The 12,347-nt window shown below is 36.5% G+C and overlaps 1 protein-coding gene and 1 pseudogene across 1 annotated transcript; one reads left to right on the top strand and one right to left on the bottom strand.

Moving 5' to 3' along the window:
• Positions 1-3,898: 3,898 nt before the first annotated feature.
• LOC132613843 (polyubiquitin-like) lies at positions 3,899-7,172 on the top strand (annotated as a pseudogene).
• A 2,308-nt stretch (positions 7,173-9,480) lies between these two features.
• LOC132613840 (G-type lectin S-receptor-like serine/threonine-protein kinase LECRK3) lies at positions 9,481-12,347 on the bottom strand. The gene has a single exon (XM_060328125.1). It carries the CDS (start codon positions 12,053-12,055, stop codon positions 9,722-9,724), a length of 2,334 nt encoding a protein of 777 aa, XP_060184108.1. The 5' UTR covers positions 12,056-12,347; the 3' UTR covers positions 9,481-9,721.

Below are 12,347 nucleotides of genomic sequence, written 5' to 3'. Positions count from 1 at the left end.
TTAATTGGTTTTCAAAACACTTCCTATAACCCTCATATTGGTTCCATTATATTATCATCTTATGATTCAAACTTTCGCCCGAAGCTACGAGGTGTTACACCAAGTCTTGGTACATCGTACATATCTTTAATTACCCTAATATAAGTCACATGTATACCTCTAGACTCCAAACATTTCCAAATAACCTCCCTAGGGACTTTATCGTATGCCTTTTTCTAGGTCAATGAACACCACATTTAAGTCTCTTACCCTGTCCCTATACTGCTCCAACAATCTCATGTTGTAGTTGATCGCCCTGGAATGAATCCGAATTGATTCTAAGAGATAGACACATGCCTCCTTATCCTCATCTTGACCACTCTCTCGGATACTTTCATAGTATGACTGAATACCTTGATAACCCTATAGTTATTACAAATCTGAATAGTTAATTTATCTATACAACAACAACATACCCGGTGAATCCCACAACGTAGGGTCTGGGGAGGGTAGAGTGTACGCAGACCTTACCCCAACCTTAGGTAGGGAGGCTGTTTTCGGAAGACCCTAGGCTCAAGAAAAAGCATAGGAAAGGTCAGCTACGGGAAAACAATTCAAACCAATTATGAAAATGAAAACAACGAAAGTGAATAAGCCATGATAAACCATTATGTGAAAACAGATACTCGCTGAAATCAAGGGACAAGAAACTAAAGAGCAATGCAACTACTCGTAAGAAAGGATAAATGCGACTACCTACTAACCTTCTACCCTGATCTGAGTCCTCCATACCCTCCTATCTAAGGTCATGTCCTCGGTAAACTGGAGATGCGCCATGTCCTGTCTAATCACCTCTCCCCAATACTTCTTCGGCCTACCTCTACCTCTTCTGAAACCGTCCATAGCCAGCCTCTCGTATCTCCGCACTAGAGCATTTGCGTTTCTCCACATCACATGCCCAAACCATCTCAGCCTCACTTCCCACATCTTGTCCTCCACTGAGGCTATTCCTACCTTGTCTCAGATAACTTCATTCCTAATCCTATCACTCCTAGTTTTCCCACACATCCATCACAGCATTCTTATTTCCGCCACTTTCATTTTCTGAACATGAGACTTCTTGACTGGGCAAGACTCCGCCCCATACAACATAGTCGGTCTAACCATAACCTTGTAGAACTTGCTTTTAAGTTTTGGTGGCACCTTCTTGTCGCACAACACTCTAGAGGCAAAGCCTTCATTTCATCCACCATGCACCAATACGGTGTGTGACGTCATCATCAATCTCCCCATTTCTTTGGGTAATAGATCCAAGATAATTGAAACTATCTCCCCATTTTTTTGGGTAATAGACCCAAGATAATTGAAACTATCTCCCCATGTTTTTGGGTAATAGACCCAAGATAATTAAAACTATCTTTCTAGTTAATTTATCTATGTATTATTTAATTTTATATTCTTATTTCACATTCTATCTCAAATGTATTTCTTTTTCGGTACAAATAAAGTTATTTAGTAGGCGTTCGGCCATGAAAATAAAATATTTTTCACTTTTTTTTTTTGGGAATTTTGAAGTTGGAGTTGAAGATGGAGTTGTGTTTGGTTATAGTTTTTGCAAAGAATATTTGGTTGTTTGAATGTAGTGCAAGTGAAAACAAGTTTTTAGGTGTTTTCAAATTTCAAATATAACTTAAATTTTCATGACCAGACGCTTATTTTCAAATAAAATGAAATAGTTTTCTAAAAAAGAGTGAAATGTTCTCATGGCCAAACGGGTCCATACTCCCTTAGTCCTAATTTATGTGATATAGTTTGATTAGACACAAAATTAAGAAAGAAAGGATTATTTCTTAAACTTGTGGTCTAAAACGAGCCATAGATATTGGTGTGGTCATAAATAAAATCGAAAGTTTTAAGTTAAATTATTTTTACATATAGAAATATATCATTCTTTTTGGGACAAACTAAAAAAAAGTGTCCAGCGCCGGCTCCATAGCAAGGCAACTCCCACATTTTACCAAGAGTAAATTATGTGTTGATTTTGCTTTAAATCAAATTGATTATTTATGATAAAAAGTAGTACTAACATTTTTTTGTAAGATTTATATTATTTCATTCTCTTTAATCTTTTTCAAATAGGAGAAATTAAAGAAACATTATTTTTCCTTCTAAATTCCGTTAGCTAACATTCACATTATTTTATTCTTATAATCCTTTTATACTCTCTTTCTTAAAATCTCTAACAAGTTAGAGTAATGCTCTGTCAAAATTAAGAGTCAATAGTCGAAAGTGTTGAACAAAGTGAATTGCAATTTTTTTTTTGTTTCTTCTTAGGTTTTCAAGCATGGCAGCAAACATATTAAAAGAAGGTATACCAAGTTATCAATTTCTTGAATCATATTCTATTGTTCTAACTCTATCGTTTTTAGCTAAAATTTGATAACTTATTGCTCATAGAATTATGTTAACAATTTCTGTAATGATTGACTCAGTTGAAGGATGCACTTCAACATTCAAATTTATAAAATTTTACCTAAAATTAACAATTGAAAAAGAAAATTATTTGAAAAATAGATTATAAAAAGCTTATTAAATAATAATTTAGCATCTAAGAAAGTTAGAAAAATAAATTTCTAATAAAATATAGGCTGAAGTAACTAAAACACCCCTATACTTGACACGAATTGCAACTTCAGTCCCCAAACTATTGCTGCACTTCAAGACACCCTTAAGCTTGGCTAACTGGATTTTAATATACCTCGAGTAGACATGCCACGGCAAGTGGAATGCACTCGTCGTCCACTTGGCATTTTCATCCTATGTGTCCTCCACATAGATAAATTGTTTTGAAAAAAAATGTAAAACTGATTTTTTTAATAAAAAATCTGGAACAGTGAAATATTTATTTTAAATCTGGAAATTAAAAAAAAACCCGAAAAACTAGAGGTTTAATTAAAATATCTGAAAAAATGAATTTTTTATTAAAAAAAATGAGAACTTGATATTTTTTTTAAAAGCGTCCTAAAAAATCCAGATTTTCATGATTCTTTTAAGACACTTCTTTAAAAAAGAACTGGAAAAACTGATTTTTTTTTAAATAATCTCGAAAAAATAGATTAGTTTTTAAATCTAGATTTTTTTTTTTTATCAAATTTCCTCTTTATTCTTAAAAAAACCAGCATCCCAGATTTTAAAAATGTCCAGGTTTTTAATCAAAATTCAATTTTCCAGATTCTTTTTTTAGAAAAATGGGTTTATTAAGTTTTCTAGATTTTTTAAAAAATCCAAGTTTTTAATTAAAAAAATCAATTTTCTAGATTTGTTTTTTTAAAAATAAGGGGTTTCACACATTTTTTTTAAAAAATTCAGTTTTCAAGATTTAAAAAGTTCTAGATTTTTTAATAAAAAATCCACTCCATATTTATTTTTAAAAAATGGGGTTTCCACATTTAAAAAAAATACTTTTTTCTGATTTAAAAAAAATACTTTTTAATGAATTTTTCAAAATTGTTTTTTTTTTAAAAGAGCTGATGTGGCACCTCTCACGAGGCTATTGGTGTGTGACTACACTTGTTGTGCCATGTGGCAACTCGGGGGTGTATTAAAACCCAGTTAGCCAAGTATAGGAGTGTGTTGAAGTGCAACAATAGTTTGGGGACTAAAGTTGCAATTCGTGCCAAATTTAAAGGTGTTTTAGTTAATTCAGCCTAAAATATAAGTATATGAAGTTTATTTAGGTTTTAGGCCTCTAATTTAAATTTATATTAGGCCTTCAATTATGTTGAGCTGTCTCTTTTGAAAGTGTCACATAAATTGAGATGGAGAGAGTATTGCTTTTTGTTTTTATTACAAATTACAAACCAAAAAAAAAAAAAGAGAGGAAAAAAGAGCAAAATGACGAGAATGCTCTAGTTGCGTAGCCGTGTGTTGTAGGGATATCCGAAGAAATAGCCATAATTTCTCTGTGACGGCAAACGAGTCCCTTATTCGACCTTCCTAATCCCAAAACTAAATCATTCTTGGACTCAACAAAAGCATTCCCCTCTTATTCTCTGGATATATCTCCTCTCGCGCACCTTCTTTCTCTCAAGGTAAATAATCTTTCCTTTTCTCTCAATTCAAATCGTTTGTTCAAATTTATGCGAGGTACTATATTCTAAATATCTGATCAAAATTTACCCTTTTTTTTCTTTGAGTAATTAATCAATTTGAGTACTAATCTTTAAGGGATGATGCATGCTTTCCTTGTTGATGATGTTACAGCCTTGAATTTTGTGGATTTGCTTGATTTATTAGCAATTGTTTACAAAGTTTCTAGGTTTGATTAATTGTGTCATATCTAGGGATTTTGCAATCAAATTAACTGTGTCGTTTGTTGAATTTTGTGTGAGTTAGTGCGAACTATCTTTAATGTATGCATGCATATTTTCTCTGTTGATGATGTTATACCCTTGAATTTCGTCAATTTGCTTGATTTCTGGTCGCTATGTAATCTAGTAATTATTAAAAACTTTCCAGGTTTGGTTAATTGTGTCATATCCAGGGATTTTGCAATCAAATTGGTTAGATTTTAAAATTTTGTAATGTTTTCTCTGTTGATGATGTTATTATAGCCTTGGATTTTGTCGATTCGTTTGATTTAATAGCAACAATTGTTACAAAGTTCCCAGGTTCGATTAGTTGTGTCCTATCTAGGGATTTTGCAATCAAAGTGATTATATTTAAAATTTTTGTAATATTTTCTGTGTTGATGATGTTATAGCGTTGGGTTTTGTGGATTTGCTAGATTTCTGGTCGCTATATAGTAACAATTGTTAAAGTATCCAGGTATTGATTAATTGTGTCATATCTAGGGATTTTGCAATCAAATTGATTAGATTTTAGAAAATTTAGAAGTATGAAGATCAAAGTTTTTTCTTACTTCTTGAAAGAATGAAGATTAAAAAGCAATGGAAGATTATACTTTTGTTTGCCAACGCTTACTGATTGTTGGGAGTTACTTTTTCTCTTTTCAAGTTGTTTATTCTTGTGTGCGTGATCTGTAATTTTTTTCTGATTATGTTAGACTGTAAACTTCCATTTGATTTGTAATCTATATAATAGTGGGTTTCTCTGCACGTGTATAGCTCGACTTTTATGAATGAAATAAGTTGTTTGTGTATGTAGATTCACATGCTTTTAGGGGTTCGTTTATTTGTTTGAATAAATGATTGTTCATAGGAATTGAAAGGTTCAGTTTATGTAGGTGTATTAAATGTTATATATTTGGTCGATCTCTTGCCTTCTGGTATCTCTTTGATAGCACAATTAGTTGTTTTTGGATATCGTCTTTATGCCTTTGCTATGGTTTCTAATCAATTAGGATTCTTTTGTTATACTCTCCTAAGTTGCCTGTGGTTTGATATTCAGATTCCTAAGTTGCCTTTGGATTGATATATTCAATTTCCACTTCAGTTTATATCCTTGGATGACACTAGTTCCTAGTTAAATATATTTCTAGGATTCATATCCAAGTTATGAGAATTTTTACGTTCGATGCTGTAGGACGAAGATTTCGAGAACCTTTTTTACTTTTTGTTAGCACTGCTAGTTTTGTCATCCCTTTTGGCCTGACGTTGAATTGGAGTTGTGACAAACTTTTGTGTTTCAATATATTTCAGATGCAGATCTTTGTTAAGACACTCACTGGAAAGACCGTTACTCTTGAGGTCGAGAGTTCAGACACCATTGTTAATGTCAAAGCTAAGATTCAAGACAAGGAAGCTGATCAGCAGAGGCTGATCTTTGCTGGAAAACAGCTTGAAGATGGCTGAACACTTGCTGATTACAACATCCAAAAGGAGTCTACCCTCCATCTTGTACTCCGTCTCCGTGGTGGAATGCAAATCTTTGTTAAAACACTGACCGGAAAGACTATAACTCTTGATGTCGAGAGCTCAGACACCATTGACAATGTCAAGGCAAAGATCCGGGACAAGGAAGGTATTCCTCCTGATCAACAAAGGTTGATCTTTGCTGGCAAGCAACTTGAAGATGGCAGAACTCTGGCTGACTACAATATCCAAAAGGAGTCCACCCTTCACCTTGTTCTCCGCCTTCGTGGTGGTATGCAGATCTTTGTCAAGACACTTACCGGCAAGACCATCACCCTTGAAGTTGAAAGTTCAGATACAATCGACAACGTGAAGGCAAAAATTCAGGATAAGTAAGGTATTCCTCCAGACCAGCAGAGACTGATCTTTGCCGGCAAGCAACTTGAGGATGGAAGGACCCTGGCAGACTACAACATTCAGAAAGAGTCAACCCTGCATCTTGTTCTTCGTCTGAGGGGTGGCATGCAAATATTTGTCAAGACATTGACAGGGAAGACAATTACTTTGGAGGTTGAGAGTTCAGATACTGTCGACAATGTTAAAGCAAAGATCCAAGATAAGGAAGGCATTCCTCCAGACCAGCAGAGATTGATCTTTGCTGAGAAGCAACTTGAGGACGGAAGGACCTTGGCAGATTACAACATTCAGAAAGAATCAACCCTGCACCTCATTCTTCGTCTTAGAGGTGGCATGCAAATTTTTGTCAAGACTTTGACTGGGAAGACAATTACTTTGGAGGTTGAGAGTTCTGATACCATCGACAATGTCAAAGCAAAGATTCAAGACAAGGAGGGTATCCCCCCAGACCAGCAGCGTTTGATCTTTGCTGGTAAACAACTCGAGGATGGTAGGACTCTTGCAGACTATAACATCCAGAAGGAGTCAACTCTCCATCTGGTGTTGCGTTTGAGGGGAGGGATGCAGATATTCGTGAAGACTCTTACCGGGAAAACAATCACATTGGAGGTGGAGAGCTCAGATACCATTGACAATGTGAAGGCAAAGATACAGGATAAGGAAGGGATTCCACCAGATCAACAGAGGCTCATCTTTGCTGGTAAGCAGCTTGAGGATGGTCGCACCCTTGCAGACTACAATATCCAGAAAGAGTCTACTCTTCATCTAGTCCTCAGGCTTCGTGGTGGAGACTTCTGAATTTCATGTGTGCTAATACTGCTTTTATAATTGTATCACTGTTGCTTTGTTGTTTTGTTTCGAGACTTTTAAGTGTTTTTGTTTGGGTTTTAGCTTTCTGTTAAGGACCTTGTGGTGTATTATGTTTTGTTGTTCCGCTGCAATTTAAATCTATTTAGCCAATAATAGTACTGTATTAGGCCCTACAAAAGTGTTGGTGCTCCTACTCAGATGCATGGGAATATTGAGAGCTTCACACACACCACTATGCATGTAGACACCCAGGAGAAAAAGACAGACATGTTTGATAATCCACTGGTAATTCTTTTGGCAAAAAGCACTGTTATGGTGGTGGTTTGGTAAAATTCTGCTAATAGTGAAGAATTATGCCCTCAATGTGAGCAGTCTATCTTTCGATATTTCTTTTTGAAGTGTTAGGTCGAAATTAACAGGGAACACAAAAACCTTATTCCAATTGGTATACTAAATATTTTTCCAACAAAAATGAAAATGAGCTGAAGGAGTAGAATCAAGCATATTAATTAGATCAATTAAGCCTTGTAAATCATATATGATGTTCAGTCAGGGTAGTTAAGCAAAGATAAGGGAATTCTAGGTTTAGAGTTGGGATTTCTCTTCTCAAAATTGTAAATTACTTAATGTGATCTGTGCTCAAGTGTTCCGTCCTTGTAATGGGATTTCTTCAATTTTAGTCTCTATATAGAACGTAATTAATGTTGATCTGAAGGAGCTACTGTGTGATGATACCAGAGATGAAACTCTTTACAACTACAAGCACTACCGATTAAACAACTCAAATTGCTTCTGACAAGCACAGTTGGATATTCGTATAACAGGTTCTAGACGCTGATCGTGCATATAGGTATGTGAATTTTCCCGAATATATAGGTCATATCTAAGCTGCTGTTTGCTATTCAAGTCTATGCTTCTGCATTTTACTCTCTGGTAAGTTTCAACTTTCTGTACATTATGCTTAACCGTGGCTGTTGTTTTTCCAATCTGTTTCATGTGTCTTTATTAATTGAGAACCTGCTAGAGATGACAATAATTATCTATTTTTCTTTTTCTTTTTAGTCTCTGTTGGAACGTGTTTTTAGACTGCTCTATTTTGACTTATTCGCTTTCTTTAGTTTCGTTTGCATTTTGCTTTGAACTGCTTGTGCTTATCTAACCTTTCTTGTTGTGTTTTCTCTTGAGCCGAGGGTCTTTCGGAAACAGCCTCCCTATCTTCCGAGATAGGGGTAAGGTCTGCGTACACTTTACCCTCCCCAGACCCCACATTGTGGGATTTCACTGGGTATGTTGTTGTTGTTATCTCTGTTGGAACGTGAACACTACTTTTTATGGTCTGTTTCAGTTTTATTGACTGCTAGGTCATATCCTTGTCAGCTAATTTTTGCCGGTTTATATGGAGGCAAACCGAAAATACTTCCTTTCTGCAGGAAATGTCTTTGTTTTTTTTTTTTTTTTTGGGTACCGATGTACTAGCTATGATGAATAACTGACTGATGGATGCTTTGGGATTGTTGGTGAAAGATTACTCATTTACTTGTTAATTGAGGAGAGGAGAGAGGGTGCAAACAGATCTAGGTTTCATCTTCTGATCTGGTTCATCTTATTAACATGATCTTGCAAGATAGTCTCAATGTGCTGATTAAATGCTTTCTGATGGCTGGACTTTTTGAATGTCTGTGAGTAGTATGAATTTGTGACGTACAATCTCATATATCACGGTACGTGTAAAACTATTATTTAATGTTTATATAAACTGATATTCTGTTGTGGTCAAGAGTTGCAAGTTATAAAATTGGTATCTGATAACCTTCCCTGTAGGTGTCAAGGTGACGGGGGAAGCATGAAAAAAGAGAAAACGCTATACTTTAAAGAGGAACATAGAAAGTATTTTATCTTTACCTTAATCACCTCTGCCTTCCCATAATAATGAGATCACTGATCTAAAGTGAGAGCATGAAAACGAGAGAACTCTAATACGTATGAAAAAGGCATTTTATCTTACCCTCTGCTGTCCCAATAATATGAGATACTTAACAGAAAAGGAAATGAGTGGCCAAATATGTTCAGAAAATAATGGCTTAGATATTCTCCAGAACAAAAAAGGCTTGACGAAGTAATTAAAATTTAGAAGCATGCAAACAATAGAAGAGAAAAGTATAAGCGGCTGTATTTTAATTAAATTTCCATTCTGTGTGGGAGGTGGGGGAGGGAGAGGATGGAGGGGAAAGTTAAGCTAAAACGATCCAGAAAAGGTAGGCTGGGTGGTACCATTGATGTTTAAAGTCAGGTTGGTTCTTGGTCGGTATTCACACTTAAGCATTATATGCTTTAGTGTGGACAATTACTGAATGGGTAGAAATGATTGTCAATTAAAAGGTCAGTCACTTAGCACAAAATATAGTTTCAGTGTACTACAACTATACTTAAAGAAAAGTGTTAATATGGACTAATCTCAAAATGGAAACATAAGCCATGAGATTCAATACAGCAGAAGATAAACCCTTGTAGTTGTGTTAACTGGTGACTACAAGAGAATGAGAATGATGTAGAAACTATGTAATTATTCTTTATTTAGCTAAAGTATAGATCATAGAGTACTTTGCGCTCTATAGGGAAACTTGGGATACTTGGAACTTAATGTCCTCTTTTTCAAATAAGTACAATAACTAAAAAGTGAAGAGGAAATTTAAAGTTTTAAACTATATGGTACTTAGAAAAGAAGTAGGACTAGGAGGCACTGGAATTTCTATTGTCCCTTCCAGCATCAGTAAAACTTTCTTCATTGAAGGGCGAAGTGATGGTTCGTCTTGAATGCACCAGATGCTTAATTTCACCATTCTCTCGAATTGTCCTCTCTCAACCTCTTCGTCCCTGACCAGTTTCCCTAGCTCTCCTGCCTCAAAGCAACTGTAAACCCAGTGTTCAAGAATCGATTCATTTTCATCAAGGCTCCAATCTACACACTTCCGTCGACAGATTAATTCCAATAGGACGATACCAAAACTGTAAACATCTGCTTTCACTGTCACTGGCAGTTTTCGGTGCCATTCTGGTGCAACATAGCCTCTGGTCCCTCTTACCCCTGTGTAGGTTCTTGTTTGGTCTTTCTTTAAGAGCTTGGCCATTCCAAAGTCAGATATTTTAGCACAGAAGTGATCATCCATGAGTATGTTCTGAGGCTTTATATCACAATGGATGATTTGTGTGTCACACTCGTCATGCAAATACATGAGGCCCCTTGCAATGTCTCGAGCGATGCCACACCTTTCATCCCATGTTGGCTGTTTTTCTGGTGTAAAAAGTACGTCCGCCACTGACCCATTGCTCATGTACTCGTACACCAGAAGCCTTCTTGATCCATCTTGAGAGTAACCAAGTAGGCGGACTAGATTTCGATGATGTGTCTTTCCAATGATTTTCATTTCAGTCTGGAACTCTGCTTCCCCGTCTACCAATTCTCTTTCTAGTCTCTTAACAGCTACCACTTTCTGGTCTTCTCCCAATATCCCTTTAAATACCGTTCCAAATGCTCCTCTCCCTAACTCTTCTTTGAAACCAGCGGTTGCCTGCTCTAGTTCTGCGTAGGAAAGTGCTCGTGGAGCAACACCCTCACATAACTGAACATTTCTACTATCCTGGATTTTCTTGTAAGTCCAGACATGATTTCTGTGAATGAAGAATCCGGAAATGCCTACCACCAATAAAGCAAAACCAGCCAGTGTAATGCTGGCAATTAGGATGTTTATCCCTAGATTTTTCCCTTTTGTTTCTTCAATCTGGTAAGGCAGCCCTTCTTCAGCAACCACATTACGGCCCACCTTGATCAATGCTAGATTAGACGTAGTCATGTCTCTTCTTCCAAACCTCAGCGGGAGCCTTTGCTTTCTACACTGTGTATCTTGGAACAGAGCAGCCTCACAGTTACAATCCTGTAGACAGGCTTGTTCACAATCTTCTTTGGTTGTTGTGTTCAAAACAGCATAAGAAATATCTTCCCATAGTGTGTTGTCAACTTCTCTCATGGCATAGTATTTGGAAGTCTTCTCCTTTAACCGGCAGGTTTCTGCAGTGAAATTCCGTTCACAGCCTGTGCTCCAATTTCCTGGCATTACAAAATCAAATCCCGGAGGACATGTACAGTTAACTTGATCATTTATATTGATACAAAAACCATTAAGCCCACAAAGGCCTTTTGGATCACACTTATCATATGATGATGACCATATTGCGGAGCTGTTCTGTTGGTTCAGAAAATGTGAATAAACTCGAAGAATACCATCAGCATCAATTTTCATCAAATAGATGATGGTCCTTTCTCTAGGGTAGCCTCCCTTAAATAGATCTTTTAGACTGATAGTGGAATTGAGCAAGTAGAGGTGGCCGTCATCATCAAGATTTAGTGTAACATTTTCCCCTACTCCATTGGTGCCTGTTGAGAAGTAAGAATATGGAGAAGTGTCTGGTGTCTGGACAGGGTACTGAACAAGGTTCCCATCATCTTGCATTTTGAGACGGAAAATCCCGAACGAGTCATCTGTTTCCGAGGCACTCGAGAACAGCTCTTGTCGAGCTGACATATTCTGACCAGGTAAAAGGGTGTTTGTTGGATAGTCAAAACTCTGCCATATGATACTGTGATCTGAATTATAGAGCACAAAGTTGCCAGTGTCCAGCATGGAAGCTGAAGCAATGGCTTGAGAGGGATTTATGACAGGGATATCTTTCTCTCCTACTTTCACAATGAGCCTTCCATCATTAGTTAAGACCAACACAGCGCTGCTCGGGACAGCAGGACTGTCTCTGTTTGCTGTCCACACTGCTATCTTCTTTGGCATACCGGCCATGGAGATTCCAACAGCATAGCCATTGGTTTGTTCATAAAAACCAAAGGCAAAGCTCCTCGAAGGCGAAAACCATGATGAATTGGCAGTAGGTGTTAGCGAAGAGCCAAGAGTTATATTCAAGTGCCTTTGTTGTGCTAGTGCTACTGCATGAAATGCAGAGAGGAGAAATAACCATAAGAAAGCAGCCATAGATTTTCGCTTTTCTTTTCTTCTCTTTTTTTTTTTGTTTTTTGTTTTTTTTGTTTTTCTCCTCTGATTTCTCACAAAATTTGTGATGTTAATATGTTATTCATTCAGTTTATAACTGGAACTTATAAGCATCCAAAGACCTGAGATACCGTAGGACAAGTCAATGTATGCCAATTAAGTAAAAGAAGCGTTACATAGGAGACTTGGAAATTATTCGGTCCACTCCTGTCAATTCTGAGAAAATTCACAGCTCTCACTAACGTTCAAGACTCCTTACTTTTCTGTAAGTTGC

Source organism: Lycium barbarum, chromosome 10 (assembly GCF_019175385.1).
Source record: "Lycium barbarum isolate Lr01 chromosome 10, ASM1917538v2, whole genome shotgun sequence".
Classification (NCBI taxonomy): domain Eukaryota; kingdom Viridiplantae; phylum Streptophyta; class Magnoliopsida; order Solanales; family Solanaceae; genus Lycium; species Lycium barbarum.
This window is presented reverse-complemented; position numbering and strand designations above follow the sequence as displayed.

Coding starts and splice junctions, on each gene's coding strand:
- LOC132613840 (XM_060328125.1), bottom strand. CDS start 12,055: ATGGCTGCTTTCTTATGGTTATTTCTCCTCTCTGCATTTCATGCAGTA.